The sequence below is a fragment of the Chanodichthys erythropterus genome, chromosome 8, assembly GCF_024489055.1.
Source record: "Chanodichthys erythropterus isolate Z2021 chromosome 8, ASM2448905v1, whole genome shotgun sequence".
NCBI classification, from domain to species: Eukaryota; Metazoa; Chordata; class Actinopteri; order Cypriniformes; family Xenocyprididae; genus Chanodichthys; species Chanodichthys erythropterus.
In genome coordinates, this window is record NC_090228.1 from 33,461,796 (window position 1) to 33,477,587 (window position 15,792).

The window sequence follows — 15,792 nt, forward strand, 5'->3', positions numbered from 1 at the left end:
TATGATCTCAGTCTAGAAAATTACGGCAAGCCAAGTTTGGATGCTGCTGTAGGTTTGCAAAGGCATGAGCATCAATAGTAAAAAAAATCAAGTGTATATATGAAGAAAGAGGCAGTGATAAGATATTTCTTTCAAAACATTTATCTGCTTTATCAGTCTCCAAAATTTAGAAAAACAACAGCAACAAACAAAACATTGGAACAGATCTTCGGGATGGTATTAATATTCAATGTTTTCTTTTGGTTCCCAGGAGTTTTCCCACTCTGCCCCACTGCAAGAGAAAGAAAAGTATTACCGTCCCATTGCTTATTACTGTTTGGAATATTATGTTGACATACATTGAGACATGAAGCCTTCAGGAATGCAGCATTGCTTTTTAACACTCAGTATATTGGGTAATAATGATGGTATCAAGTCTAGACTTGAAGTTATAAAAGATGTTTAAAGATGATACTGAACATAGCTAGTTTTAACTTTTAGGATCTGTGTAACAAGGGTACATGGTGTGTATGTTGTTGCACTCGGATATTAACCGAAAAATTTTATTTAAACATAGATTTAATTTAATTTTATATCAATGCACTACACTGCCCAAACAATTTTACAATGTTATGTGACTTTCTTGACGGCCAGCCCTCTCTGATCAAACTGCAGTTAAAGCTAAAAGATGTCTATGTAATGTTGATATGAATGTTAATTTTGTTAGTTTTATTCTGTAAATCATCTACAGTAAAGTTCAGACAACATGCGCACCATCCAGAGCAAGGATACCACTGCACCAACACCTCTGCATGGCCCTTAAAGACAGAAAGAAACATAGTAAAATTAATGTAATTTTCTTTCAACACATACAGGTAGAATAATAATATTGGACTGTAAATTTAACATTAAATCTACATAAGATAAGAAGCATATATATAGTTTTGAAAAATAAGTACCTTCAATTTTTATGGACAAGATTTAAAATTTGCAATCAAACTTAATTTGTGAAGTAAACCTTTTCTTAATTAAGTCCATGGTCAAACATTATAACATTAATTATATGAATACTTAAACCTTACATTAATGATATAGTACATTTAGTAATGTTTTTTTCCACAGACAATTTGTAATTATAAACATACAAAATTAATAATTTGTATTGTATTGTACTGTACAAATTTCAATTATCTATGAGGTATTTTTATATGTATATATATAAAATGGATTTTGAAACAAACCTCCCTGATTCTTTTCCTCAGGATTTTTTTGTAGGGGAAACTGGTTGAGTCTTCATGCACTGGGCATTCTGAAATGATTAAAAAGAGGATAATAATTTGAACTAGACAAACACTGCAAAGAAACTTTAATTGAAAAACTTAAAGGAAACTCAAAAAAATGTTTTTTAAAATCAAAATTGCTGCTTAGTGTTAACATCTGAACAGCACCATTTTCACTTATGTTGCAATATGTCAGGAAAGAGTCACATTTGTTTTTAAAACACTCACTTCCAAATTTCATGGTTTGTATGAACATGAAGAATGATCAAAGCAATAAAAAAAAAGTGTATAAAAAGTATATTTAATGTGGATCTATCCACCCTATTTTTAACGCAAGAGTGCAAAGACCATTTAACATTGGTCACATTCATCATATTAATGGTTTCCAGTTATTTTAGCTTTACAAAAACAGTCCATTGTGCTGCCTGATATCAAATTAACTGTTAACACATTATTAACTGTATCTAAAAAAAATACAATTAATGTAAAAAAGAGAGAGAAAGCAGTTTCTTTCACTAACTAAAACATTTTGATGGTGAAAAAAAAAAAAAAAAAAAAAAAAAAAAATCAAGCATTTTTAATTCATATAGTGATAAAAAATGACTGATAAATCCACGCATACCACAAGTGTTTTCTTTCCTCTTTGTTGTTTTTTTTCTTCGTGAGGAAGATTCTGAGTCCGGAGTGGCTTGCTCAATGGACACAGGAGTGAGTTTTGAACAGGTAGAAAGGGTAGGAGCTGAAGGCAGGGCAGAACTTAGGGAGGAAGACACAGGACTGGACTGAGAGGAGATGACATCAGGATGAGTCAGGGAGGACAGAGGAGGAACAACGGATAAGGATACAGGAGGGGTCAAGGAGGTGGTGCAGGAAACAACAGATGTCTGGGTGGAATGGAAAGAAGAGGGCACAGGAGAAGCCGAGGAGGAAGACACGGGAGTAAGAGTATAAGACTCCGGGTCTGAAGGGCAGACATTTTTTAATGGTATAATCTCTGTCTGTGTGATGTTTTTTGCTGGAGTCTTGCCAATGCTGCTTGATAGTTCATCTGCGATCACCACTGTTGGAAAAAATGTGAACCTTTACATAAGTTTCTGCAATCAACAAATATACAACAGACATCTACTTAAAGGATAAAAAAAGATTAAAAAAAAAAAAAAAAAACTCTAGGCAAATGGATTAAAATTTACATGCATGTTTATTACCATTAAGAAGACGTTCATACAGCCTCTTTATGGTGACAAATGCATCCTGAGTCTTCACCGAGTTCATCTGCCATGGACAGAAGCACTCAGTAGAAAAACCTTTAATGGACCTCCTGGCAAGGAGGAGGACTGGGTACCTTTCCAAAAGGTTCCACTTGTGGAGCTAGAACAATTTTGAAACAAAGTCTTTACTGTGGTAAAGTAGAAAAAACACTGTAGGACAGAAACCATTTGCTTGCACACCAAATTCTATTTAGCACAGTTTGTGCTCGTTATTAGACTTGGTAAAGCATGTCAAGTTTATTTTTAACACATGTGTAAATGGTAAATATCGAAATTTATTTACAGTACTTACAATTTAATGACAAACGATAAAAGATTAACCTACCAGTAGTTCTGTTGCATCATACACCTTGTTCACACTGCTGTTTTTTTTCTGGCGGTCTTTCCATCCTTGGGCAAGATATTTCTTTCTTTCCTCAAGCTTCTGCTTATAAGGCTGCTTGGCACCGCAGTGTGGACACGTCTTACTTGCTACCCCAATTCTTTCCTTGCATGTATTGCAATCCTTTTGAAATGGCAACTGGAGAAAGAAACAATTGAAAATTACAACACTGATATTACATATAGATATTCATACATGGATCTATGGTTGAAGATGCTCAGTCAACTTGCTCTCGAATGTTCACAGACCTACTCTGATTTTTCCAACATGGAGGACAGCTTACGTATAGCAGGACATAGATGCCTCATTAGTGGCTGTTTCCATGTATATATTTATGCATGGATCGAGTAGTTAACACTTAAGCATCAATCAATGCCAAAATCAAACTTTCTATAAAAATGTGTGACCTTATACAAAAGTGTTATACAGTACGGTGTTTGGTAAATATAAAATGTGATGTATGATCATTTTTATGTGGATAAATATCAATATCAGATTTCTTTGGATATTCACCTTTGTTGTCTGTTGTCTCGCCTTGTATGTCTGTTCCGTTCCTGGTTTTGCACCTGCATGTAGAAATCAACATCAGAAAAGAAGAAGAAAAATGTACAGACTACACAAAAGCACAATGTAAATATACATGGAACGGATCTGGGCAATTTGGAGGTCAAGTCAACACCTCAAACTCGTTTTTGTGCTCCTCAAATCATTCCTGGACCATTTTTGCTTTGTGACAGGAGCATTATCCTGCTGAAAGAGGCCACAGACACCAGGGAATACCGTTTCCATGAAAGGATGTACATTGGTCTCAACAATGCTTAGGTAAGTGGTAAGTGTCAAAGTAATATCTACATGGATGGCAGGACCCAAGGTTTCCCAGCAGAACATTGTCCAAAGAATCACACTGCCTCTGTCGGCTTGCCTTCTTCCCATAGTGCATCCTGGTGCCATGTGTTCCCCAGGTTAAGAGATGGTCACGCACCTGGCCATCCACCTGATGTAGAAGAAAACATGATTCATCAAGCCAGGCAACCTTCTTCCATTGCTCCATGGTCCAGTTCTGATGCTCACATGGCCACTGTTGGCGCTTTTGGCGGTGGACAGGGGTCAGCATGGGCACCCTGTCTGGTCCATGGCAAGGCAGCCCCATACACAACCCACAAGAGCTGCAGTTTTGGAGAGGCTCTGACCCAGTCGTCTAGCAATCACAATTTGGCCCTCGTCAAACTCGCTCAAATCCTTACGCTTGCCCATTTTTCCTGCTTCTAACACATCAACATTGAGGACAAAATGTTCACTTGCCGCCTAATATATCCCACCCTTTAACAGGTGCCGTGATGAAAAGATAATCAGTGTTATTCACTTCACCTGCCAGTGCTCATAATGTTATGTCTGATCAATGTATATAAATTTAGATTATAGTAGGCCTATTATGTAGAGGTTAAGCATTTAAAGGGATACGCCACCGTTTTTTCATATTAAACTATGTTATTCCCTTAAATAAGACAAGTTGATACATACCTCTCTCATCTCAGTGTGTGCACTAAATCGCTCTGTCTTGCGGCGAAACTTTGTTAGCACTTAGCTTAGCCCAGTTCATTCAATAGGGGCCAAGCAGAGAAGCTACCAAACACCTCCACGTTTTCCCCATTTAAATACAGTTACTCGAGTAGTGTAACTCGACCTAGGATGGTGACACAAAACAAAACGTTGCGCTTTTCTAAGCGTGTAAAATGGATAACTATATTGTATGGCGGAATACCATAGCAAGTGCTCGGGAGCACTTTGACTTGGCGCAGTAATATCTTCACTCGTGAAAAGTCCTCTCACCGGCCCCCGCTCCCTCTCCTGTAAAAGTCACGTTGGTTCTATTGACGGAAATGAGAGGGAGGATGAGAGGGAGTGGGGGCCGGTGAAAGGACTTTTCACGAGTGAAGTCAAAGTGCTCCTGAGCACTTGCTATGGTATTCCGCCATACAATATGGTTATCCATTTTACACGCTTAGAAAAGCGCAACGTTTTGTTTTGTGTCACCATCCTAGGTCGAGTTACACTACTCGAGTAACTGTATTTAAATGGGGAAAACGTGGAGGTGTTTGGTAGCTTCTCTGCTTGGCCCCTATTGAATGAACTGGGCTAAGCTAAGTGCTAACAAAGTTTCGTCGCAAGACAGAGCGATTTAGTGCACGCACTGAGACGAGAGAGGTATGTATCAACTCGTCTTAATAAAGGGAATAACATAGTTTAATATGAAAAAACGGTGGAGTATCCCTTTAAAATATGTAAAGCTTCATATGCCATTCTATTTACTAATATACATTATTCCATCATTAATAGAGTGATGTTCCTCAGTCCGTTCCAGTGAGGGAAATCCCAGAGCCCAACCCAGATAGAGCCATTATGGACAGTGTGATGCTAACACTTGAGTCTCTGGGCCACACACAAATCCACAGCAGCCCCGACCAGAGTCTAGTGATGGCTCCAGCCCCTGACCACGGTACAGATTCTGCTCCAGTATGTTCTCCAGAATCTGCTCCAGTATGTTTCACCAGAGTCAACTCCAGAATGCTCTTCAATGTCTGCTTCAGCCCCGGAGCTCAGCCCATAGAACAGTGCACTATCCATAATGGCTCTAACATTTTTGTGTCTGGGCCACACGCACACTATATAGCCAAATGTTTTGGGACACCTGCATTTTTATGAACTTTGACATCCCATTCTTAATCTGTAGGGTTTAATCTGGCCCACCCATTGCAGCTAAAACAGCTTCAACTCTTCTGGGAAGGCTTTCCACAAGGTTTAGAAATGTGTTTATGGGAATTTTTGACTATTCTTCTATAAGGGCATTTGTGAGTTCAGGCAGTGATATTGGCGAGAAGGCCTGGGTCATAGTCTCCAGCTTCATCCCAAAGGTGTTCTATCAGGTTGAGGTCAGGTCTCTGTGCAGGCCAGTAAAGTTCCTTCACACAAAACTCCCTCATCCATGTCTTTATGGACCTTGCTTTGTGCACTGGTGCTCAGTGATGTTGGAACAGGAAGGGGCCACCCCCAAACTGTCCCCACAATGTTAGGAGCATGAAATTGTCCAAAATGTCTTGGTATGCTGAAGCATTAAGAGTTCCTTTCACTGGAACTAAGGGGCCAAGCCCAACCCCTGAAAAACAACCCCACACCATAATCCCCCTCCACCAAACTTTACACTTTGCACAATGCAGTCAGACAAGTACCTTTCTCCTGGCAACAGCCAAACCCAGACTTATCCATCGGATTGCCAGAGAGAGAAGGTTGATTGTTCACTCCAGAGAACACGTCTCCACTGCTCTAGAGTCCAGTGGTGGTGTGCTTTACACCACTGCATCCGACGCTTTGCATTGCACTTAGTGATGTAAGGCTTGGATGCAGTTGCTAGGCCATGGAAACCCATTCCATGAAGCTCTCTACACACTGTTCTTGAGCTAATCTGAAGGCCACACAATGTTTGGAGGTCTGTAGCTATTGACTCTGCAGAAAGTGGGTGACTTCTGCGCACTGTGCGCCTCAGCATGTGCTGACCCCGATCTGTGATTTTACATGGAGTTGCTGTTGTTCCCAATTGCTTCCACTTTGTTATGATACCACTAACAGTTGACCGTGGAATATTTAGTAGTGAGGAAATTTCACGAATGGATGAATCCACGAATGGATTGCACAGTTGTCAATCTATCATGGAACCACGCTTGAATTCACTGAGCTCCTGAGAATGACCCATTCTTTCACAAATGTTTGTAGAAGCAGTCTGCATGCCTAGGTACTTGATTTTATACACCTGTGGCCAAGGAAATGATTGGTGAGAACTTTCCAGCAGAACCATGGCTCTCCGATGTCACACACCTATCGGTCCACACAGCTCCAATGCATCTCAAACAAGCCTTCCATCAACAATGGCGGACGTTGTGTTATTATTGATGCTGATGGCTTTGCAAACCTACAATGGCATCCAAACACAGCGAATCCAACGTGTTCGCACCACTCGCCATGATTTGTATTGACAGAGATTACAATTGAGCTGCTATTTGCTCGATTAGCTGATATTTCCAAAATGGTGGTCACAACAAGTTTTTGTTCATCTTATTGGTCACGGTAACCCCAGCCCCTGATGCAAGAGGTTCTTAAATCTAGACCTGCAATGTTTTAGTGCTACTTATGAAACTTTTCTTAGTTCAGAGCTAGTGCTTTGGGTGTAAAAGGACAAAAGAACTGATTTGAAACTAGTCTCTGGATCTGAACCAACACTCAAACTGACTTGGTGGAAAAGCTGCATTTGTTACTATTCCAATTATTTACCTGTTGGTGCTAATAATTCAGAAGTCTTGCACATTAAAAGAAAATAGCACACTTCCATATGCAAAATAAGATTGCTATACAAAAAAAAGTTGCATATTACAATGCATATTACAATATGTGCCTCAGTAGAATTCGAAGCCTGACCTTTTCAATAAAACAATGAGAAAGTTTGTTCCCCTGAACTAAAACAGGGGGACAAACCATTTTGATTTATATGGTGATAAAAATGATAATGATAAATCCACACATACCACTAGTGTCTCCTTTCCGCCTTGTTGGTTTTTTTCTTTGTAAGGAAGATTCTGAGTCTGGAGTGGCTTGCTCAATGGACACAGGAGTGAGTTTTGAACAGGTAGAAAGGGTAGGAGCTGAAGGCAGGGCAGAACTTAGGGAGGAAGACACAGGACTGGACTGAGAGGAGATGAAATCAGGATGAGTCAGGGGGGACAGAGGAGCAACAGATAAAGATACAGGAGGGGTGAAGGAGGTGGTGCAGGAAACAACAGATGTCTGGGTGGAATGGAAAGAAGAGGGCACAGGAGAAGCCGAGGAGGAAGACACAGGAGTAAGAGGCTCAGACTCAGGGGTGAGCGGAGGTTTAGACTCTGAGGCTGGGTCTGAAGGGCAGACATTTGCTAATGCTGTAATCTTTGTCTTTGTGATATTTTTTGCTGGAGTCTTGCCATTGCTGCTTGCTAGTTTATCGGCGATCACCACTGTTAGAAAAAAGAAATTGTAATGTGAACCTTTGCATAAGTTTCTGCAATCAACAAATATGCAACAGATATCTACTTAAAAACTTTGAAAACGTATACACTTGCCAATGTTGTAAGCCCCTTATAAACACAATACAGTATAATAAGCAGACATGGCAAAACTGTACCAGGAAAACAAATGTAAGAGAAACTAATATTAACAATATCCTACTAAATTAAAAAAGCAATTTTTAAATCAATCAAGGATGCACTAATAAGCAATCGATTGTGTAAAAATGTAACATGCACATGTTCATTACCATTAAGAAGACTTTCATACTGCTTCTTTATGGTGACACATGCATCCTGAGTCTCCTCTGAGTTCATTTGCCATGGACAGAAGCACTCAGCTGAAAAACCTTTATTGGTTTTCCTGGCAAGGAGGAGGACTGGGTACCTTTCCAAAAGGTCCCACTTGTGGAGCTGGAACAATATTAAAACAAAATCACAAGACTGAAAATTTCAGAGTACTGAAAAAAAACAGTGTTTTTATGCTATGATAGCTAGACAGATAACCAATGCATTGGATGACAGAGTAAGCCAACTTAGTAATTCCCTCCCATCCCCAGCTGGCTTAGTTTTTCAGTTATTGTGATACAACAGGGGTGTCCAATCCTGCTCCCGGTAGACATGTGCTGGTAAACTTGACAACCGCACCACCACCAGCAGTGATACAGTAAAACACTTTTTGTATGTATAATGTTGTTTTACATGAATATAATAACATGATTGAAGCACAACACAAGCAGAGTGTACATGCGCTGTGCACCCGCCTAATAGGGGCATATTACTAATGCACCCTTTAAATAACAAATTGACTTTAGATCAGGTTATTGTTTCAGCCTCAGTCAGTGTGAACACTGAAGAAAGGCTGAAACGTCTGTGTATGAATTTGGAAACGCATGTGTAAATGGTAAAGATCAAGGATTATTTAACGTACTTACTATTTAATGACAAAACATCTCAAATATAAACCTACCAGTAATTCTGTTGCATCATACACCTTGTTCACACTGCTGTTTTTTTTCTGGCGGTCTATCCACTCTTGGGCAAGATTTTTCTTTCTTTCCTCAAGCTTCTGCTTATAAGGCTGTTTGGCACCACAGTGTGGACACGTCTTGCTTGCTACCCCAATTTTTTCCTTGCATGTATGGCAATCCTTTTTAATCGGCAACTGGAGAAAGAATAATAAATTATAATTGCAACACTGCATGCTGTGTTATGAGATGATAAGAAATATTTTTTTCACCCCTACTATGATGACGAGTGTCTCAGTCTATTACCACAGAAAATATTCTCACCAATGACCTATTACAGGAATTTAAGTTATGATAACTTCTTAATGTCACATTATCCAATGCCTTTAAATGATACCTAGTTTATGATGATTACTTAAAACATGGATTGAAGAAATATATCTCTGTTTATTATGGCGGACAGCTTACATAAAGCAGCCCATAGAAACAGCCGCTAATGGGGCATCTATGTATACATTTATCCATGGATCCAGTAGTTACCGCTTAAGCAATCAATCAATGCCAAAATCTAACATCCTATCAAAATGTGTGACCTTAAGTACATTGAAGTTTGGCAAATATGTGATACTGTTTATGTGGATTAATATCAATATCAGATTACTTTGGATAATCACCTTTGTTGTCTGTTGTCTACCTTTGTATGTCTTTTTCTTCCCTGTCTTTGCACCTGTACATAGAAATCAAAATTAGAATCAGGAAGAAAATGAACCATACTGACTAATATATATATATATACACACACTCATTAATACATTAATTAAACTGTGGCGGACCAAAATTAAATGTAAATTAGGCTTGTAGCAATTCTTAAATAACCGATTGATAATTGCACTCTTTTATACAACAAAAATGGGGAGTCATAGAGCAAGAAATAGAGGATCAAATGACTGAGTTCAGCTTTGAGAATGAAACCAACCTGTTTGTTCCTCAGTTTCTTCAATCCTTATGTTTTCACTCTCCTCTTTAATAAACACCATCTTTGTTTGTTCCTCAGTATCTTGTTTCACTCTGAAGGTTTCTTCAATCTTCATGTCTTCACTCTCCACTTTAATAAATGCCATCTTTATAATTGTGTGTCACATGGATCTCAGTCGCTTCACCAGGTGTTTTTCTGTGTGTTTAAAATGAAAATGAACAGAAAGAAAAACACATCCAAGCTAAATCTCTGGGTGCTTTAGGAAAACAGAGCACGGTGGGCAATATGCATTTAAGTAGGTAAATATAAGAGGACTACAAAGTGATCTGTATTTGCCACTCTTCCTGCTGCCAGCTGGTGGCGCTATGACTATAACTACATTTTGGCATGCAGATGTCTTCAGGCCAGGACACTTATCAAAAATGTGAAGTTTGGGGCAGATGGACATTGTATGCCAGAGAAACAGCAACTTCCCATTTATTTAACACTTAGCTAAGTGTTGCTAGCCTATTTAACACTTGCTGACAGTTTTTAATATGTTCCAATAAGTGGTCATTTTTAATGTTACCGTTATTGATTCGATAAGAAAATTAGGCCGATATACATATGTCGATAGATAATAAATTATTTCCTTCAGTGGAGACACTTCAGTCCTGAATTTCTTGATCTGACTGGAATCACTTTGAAAAGGAAAATACAATTAACATGTGCAGCACAAATCTGTCCTATAGGCCACGTAAAATTATAACGAGAACACAACTAAATGAATGTTGTGAATTTTTTGTGCTCCCGCGTTGTTGCGGAAAGAGTGCGTCCACAGGTTCACACCTTCATGACTAGCAGTCAAGTTCACGTGAGCATTCACAGCATTTTGTGCCATTTAAAGCTGTAATATTATGTGTATTCTGTGTGTATATATGTGATTCATCTCATATAGGGTGGTTTGGTTGAGTTAATTAACAATGCAGTAAAGCACTGCATTGATCATCTTTAGCTTTAAGTGCGCGTTTTGTGGAAAGCGCATCCCGAACAGGAATTACACCACCATTTGCTTGTGCATTTGCATAATTTTGTGCAGATATTAAGTTGGAATATTACATTTATGCAATATAAATGTCTGAATAATCACATATAGGATGTGTTTAGTTGAGTTAAATAACCCGCTAGAAAAGCTCATTCAGCTCTTTAGGTTCAGCGTGAGCACTCAAACAGTAATGCAAAACATTAAAAGTTATGAATAGGACTGTCACAAACATAACATTAAAATTGTATACACTATGGTAATAAAAAGATGTTTAGTAGCCGTGCATCAGTGACTGTCGAGTTGATTAACCTTCTAGCAAAACGTCTTCATTCGCGCTCAGCTCAAACAGCAATGATGAGAATTTGAAACAGTAATATTAAAGATGTTTACTATTACTATAATGTCTAAATTCAAAAACACTGAAGTGTTATTAAGTTATAAATTATAGTTGGCCATATGAAAGTAAAAGTAATTTGAAAAGTTCTTACAATTCTTACAATGTAAGAATCTTACACTGGCTCGAAATAGACTACTGTACTGTATACGTTTCATTTATGTAGAAGAGTGTTTGGGTCATGGCTTTTAATGGTGAGCCATTTTGTTTTTGTAATCAGGCTAAATCCAGAAATTTGGATTTGGGTGGTTGACATATAAGCCTGAAAAACATTTTTTTTTTTTAAACTTCAAATATTAGGCATAAAAAATATTGAGTTGTGTTGTACTGACTCTTGAATTTCCAAAAATAGTTGTGGTTTTTTAGATTTTGTATTGGAAATTGGATTTATTCACCAATTTGTTGCATTTGTGCCTAAAATTGTCATATGGTGTGACATAAAAGTTATTCTATATAAAATGAAAATGAGACTAACTAACTTCACCATAAACCTTTATCATTACTATCTTCAGATTTAACATTTTTTTGGTGCAGATCCAATATATTTTGTATTATTTTTTAAACCATCATGCAAAGTAAGACATACCTCTTCAGCCTTTCCAGATATTTTAGATTAATTCTGACAAACACTTTTATAAATCTAACAAAATGCCTGTGACTCTTGCTGATACTATTTCTCTTTTGCTCCATTGACTTTTTTATGATTTATAACAAAAAAGTAATTTTATTGTCACAATTCTGATTGTCACACCAAATGATATATAGTGTCACACTATATGACGAACTGAAAAAAAAGTGTATTTTATATGCATTCATCATTCAATTAATTAAATTAACATTAATAGGACTAAAAATCATGAAACTTACTATCATCATTTTAAAACGTTTAAGATTTTATTTATGAAATATGAGTAAATCAAACTCCATCTCATATCAAGAAACTTCAACATGAACATTAGAGGACAGTGTGTGTGTTATAACTGTTAAACAGTAAAAAATATCAATTTACAATTAGCCGAATGTTTTAGATTGAAAATTCATAGACTATTATAGTATTAGTAAAAACGGATACCCATGGGATAATAACAGATTCACATGGGATCTTTAAACATCAGTGGAAGCTGAAAAGGTATAAAGAGAAGAAACAAAGAGGAAAACTCAAGGCATTCAGTGTGCACTCCCTTCCTCCTTCAAGAGATGAGAAAATGATAGAGATGTGGAGAGACACATAAAAGATACAGAAAAGAAAAAAAAAATTGAATTGAGTCTTTCCCTGTATTTTTGTGTCCTCTCTTTACTTGACATTTCTGCCTGACACAAACAAAAAATTGCATCTTTTAATATGCAAAGTATGGCAAACATGGTTAAACGTTTAAATTAAGTATACATTTGAAAAGCAACACATTAAAGGGTTAGTTCACCCAAAAATGAAAATAATGTCATTAATTACTCACCCTCATGCCGTTCCACACCCGTAATACCTTCATTCATCTTCAGAACACAAATTAAGGTATTTTTGATGAAATCCAATGGCTCAGTGAGGCCTGCATTGCCAGCAAAGTCACCAAACCTCTCAAGATCCATAAAGGTACTCAAAACATATTTAAAACAGTTCACGTGACTACAGCGGTTCAATCTTAATGTTATGAAGCGACGAGAATACTTTTTATGTGACAAAAATAACAAAATAAAGACTTTTCAACAATATCTAATGATTCATAACACTGCTTCATAAAGCTTCAACTCTTGTTTCGAATTAGTGATTCAGGTTGCATATCAAACTGCTAAACTGTTGAAATCACATGACTTTGGCACTCCAAACCACTGATTCGATTAGTAAAGCTCCGAAGCAGTGTTTTGAAATGGGCCATCACTAGATATTGTTGTAAAAATGTCATTATTTAGTTTTTTTGTCACACAAAAAGTATTCTTGTCACTTCATAACATTAAGGTTGAACCGCTGTAGTCACATGACTGTTTTAAATATGTTTTGAGTACCTTTCTGGATCTTGAGAGATTTGGTGACATTTCTGGCTATGTAGGCCTCACTGAGCCATCGGATTTCATCAAAAATATCTTAATTTGTGTTCCGAAGATGAATGAAGGTCTTACGGGTGTGGAACGACATGAGGGTGAGTAATTAATGACATTATTTTCATTTTTGGGTGAAATAACCCTTTAATTGGATGGGTAATTTAATGTTCACCATTAATTTACAATATGTTTTGATTATTTATTTATAATTTACAATATTGTGTGACAAATGTATCATATGGTGTGACCTGGAAAAAACGGTCACACCATATGATACGGTGTCACACCATATGACGTTTTGCTCAGTTAAGATAATCTCGGTTAACTAAAAACAGCTAGCTTATACTTGGCATGTAAATTGACACATGACAGCAATGATTTTTAAGAATAAATGAGTAAAATTTGTAAAAAGTGTTTCATTTTAAGCAAATAATGTCACACCATAAGACACAAAACTTTGACCACTAGTGAGCTAATCAGATACAGAGCTTTTTAAGTAAAAATCAAAAAGTCAGAACTTGCCTCATGACCTTCCAAACCACTTTAGAGATGACAATGCAATGTCCTGGTTGAGTGTGGACCTCTGGTTCATAATGTTGTCCAAATTATTGCCCGTTCAAAATATAGATTTTAATGTCACACCATATGATGCCCATTTTACGGACAAAATGTATTTGGCCAGAACTTTCTTAAAAATCATGCACAGACATCAACGCTTTCTGTGTTCATTAAAAATGCCTAATTATGTTATTTAAACTGTAAATCTATCAATTGTTTATACTTATATTGTCATATTAGTAAAGTCACACAGTCACACCATATGACAATTTTGATGTTTAGATCAAAATTTGAAGTATTGGTCTTCATACACCAACTAAAGCTATGGTACGCTGTAGTAATATCTTGTTAGAGGAACAACATAAGGATATAAATTTTTAAAAAATACCCATTTTCTTTAGTAAATGACATTATGGACAGGTAGAACTGTACGTCATGTCATCCACCCATTTGGACTTATCGGCCAATATATCAGTTATTGTCTTTCAAATGTAATGAGTTATTGGTTAGCCAAAATGTTCATATCAGTGCATCCACTGAAATGACATTATGTCGGGCAGGAAATCCAAACGTTCGCTTATCACTCACCTACCTCAAATATGGCTCATGACATAAAACATTTAAGTAGTAGCAACTTTACATGGCTGCTCATGATAACTTTAGCCTTGGTCACTGTGAACTTTTGCGTGTCAAAAACCAAAACATGTTTATTAATATAAATGTGAGATTAGAAATGCCCTTTGATCGAGGGCAGCCCTAGAAAAAAATTAATAAATAAAAAAACCTTCGGAAAACAATAGGGAATAGGGCCTCATAAACAGCAATTCCAAGAGGGCCTTAACTAGCACTACAAATTAATAAAAGAACACAAACTATACACGCATTTCTTATTTATGCATTTATGACTTATATAAATTAAACTCCAAATATATTACATTTAACAGATTACACGTTCATTAAAACATTTGCTGTTGGTTTGTAAAAGTTATCATTACACACGTTTGCAATCACGCCGTTTGATCACGTGACGTCAGCGCGCGGTGATTCGAGCGATTCGAATCTCTGAATCATTTAACGAAGCATTTGGTTCAACTGAGTTTAGAAAAACTACCTACTCTTCATTAACCGAATTCATGATCATAATAAACTGATTCTCTGTGTAGGAAGAGAGATGAGACTCGCCTTTTCTGTTACTCATGTGTGGAAGGGCTTTACTTACACAAAAACGCTCATTTATGTGTTAGATATATCATCACAGTGTTGCATTCGAAACTGATTCATCTATTTCGTAAATTGTAAATATTAAATTGATTTAAGCAATTTAAAAGTTAAACTCAAACCTTCCTTAAGCAGAATCACAACAGATGCAGGAGCTGACGCAGGCTTATGACGTCACATCGGGAGACCAAAATAAAAGTCCTGTTCACACGCTGCTGCGTCTACAATTATAAACTTATATAGTAATGTACATAGAAATACATATGAAGACTCCAGATGCAAAAGCCTCTAAGTGCCATCTGAAATTTTCTTCTAAAATGAACATTTTTATCAAGCTCTTATGTTTAGGTTCAGTAATTTCAGTTTAATGGCAATTAATAGGTCCTTTTCATTGTCATTAAAGTGAAACAACTGAACATAAACATACAATCTTGATAAAATTATGGCACTTAGAGGCTTTTGCATCTGAAGTCTTCATATCATATTAAGGAAATGTTAAGAACCGAATGTGATTCTGTCTAAAAGGCAAAATTTGAATGTTTGGGTGAAGAAAACGTTTATACCAGATTTACATAATAATTAATATTCTAATAGCTACAAATGTGGTTTACAAGTTAAAAACAG

The 15,792-nt window shown here is 36.9% G+C and overlaps 1 protein-coding gene across 3 annotated transcripts; it reads right to left on the minus strand.

Moving 5' to 3' along the window:
- Positions 1 to 166: 166 nt before the first annotated feature.
- LOC137024788 (uncharacterized) lies at positions 167 to 15,341 on the minus strand. 3 transcript variants are annotated; one of them, XM_067392669.1, is made up of 13 exons: positions 15,291 to 15,341; positions 9,941 to 10,135; positions 9,639 to 9,691; positions 8,967 to 9,161; positions 8,248 to 8,410; positions 7,484 to 7,948; positions 3,423 to 3,475; positions 2,853 to 3,047; positions 2,465 to 2,627; positions 1,882 to 2,319; positions 1,221 to 1,288; positions 754 to 797; positions 167 to 271 (listed from the first exon to the last, which is right to left on the minus strand). In XM_067392669.1, the coding sequence occupies exons 2-13, from the start codon at positions 10,083 to 10,085 to the stop codon at positions 220 to 222; spliced, it is 2,034 nt and encodes a 677-aa protein (XP_067248770.1). In that variant the 5' UTR covers positions 10,086 to 10,135; positions 15,291 to 15,341; the 3' UTR covers positions 167 to 219. The 3 variants fall into 3 exon arrangements, with proteins under 3 accessions (XP_067248770.1, XP_067248768.1, XP_067248769.1); XM_067392667.1 differs by lacking the exon at positions 167 to 271 and having other exon boundaries at positions 367 to 797; XM_067392668.1 differs by lacking the exons at positions 167 to 271; positions 15,291 to 15,341 and adding an exon at positions 15,170 to 15,268 and having other exon boundaries at positions 367 to 797.
- Between the last annotated feature and the right edge of the window lie 451 nt (positions 15,342 to 15,792).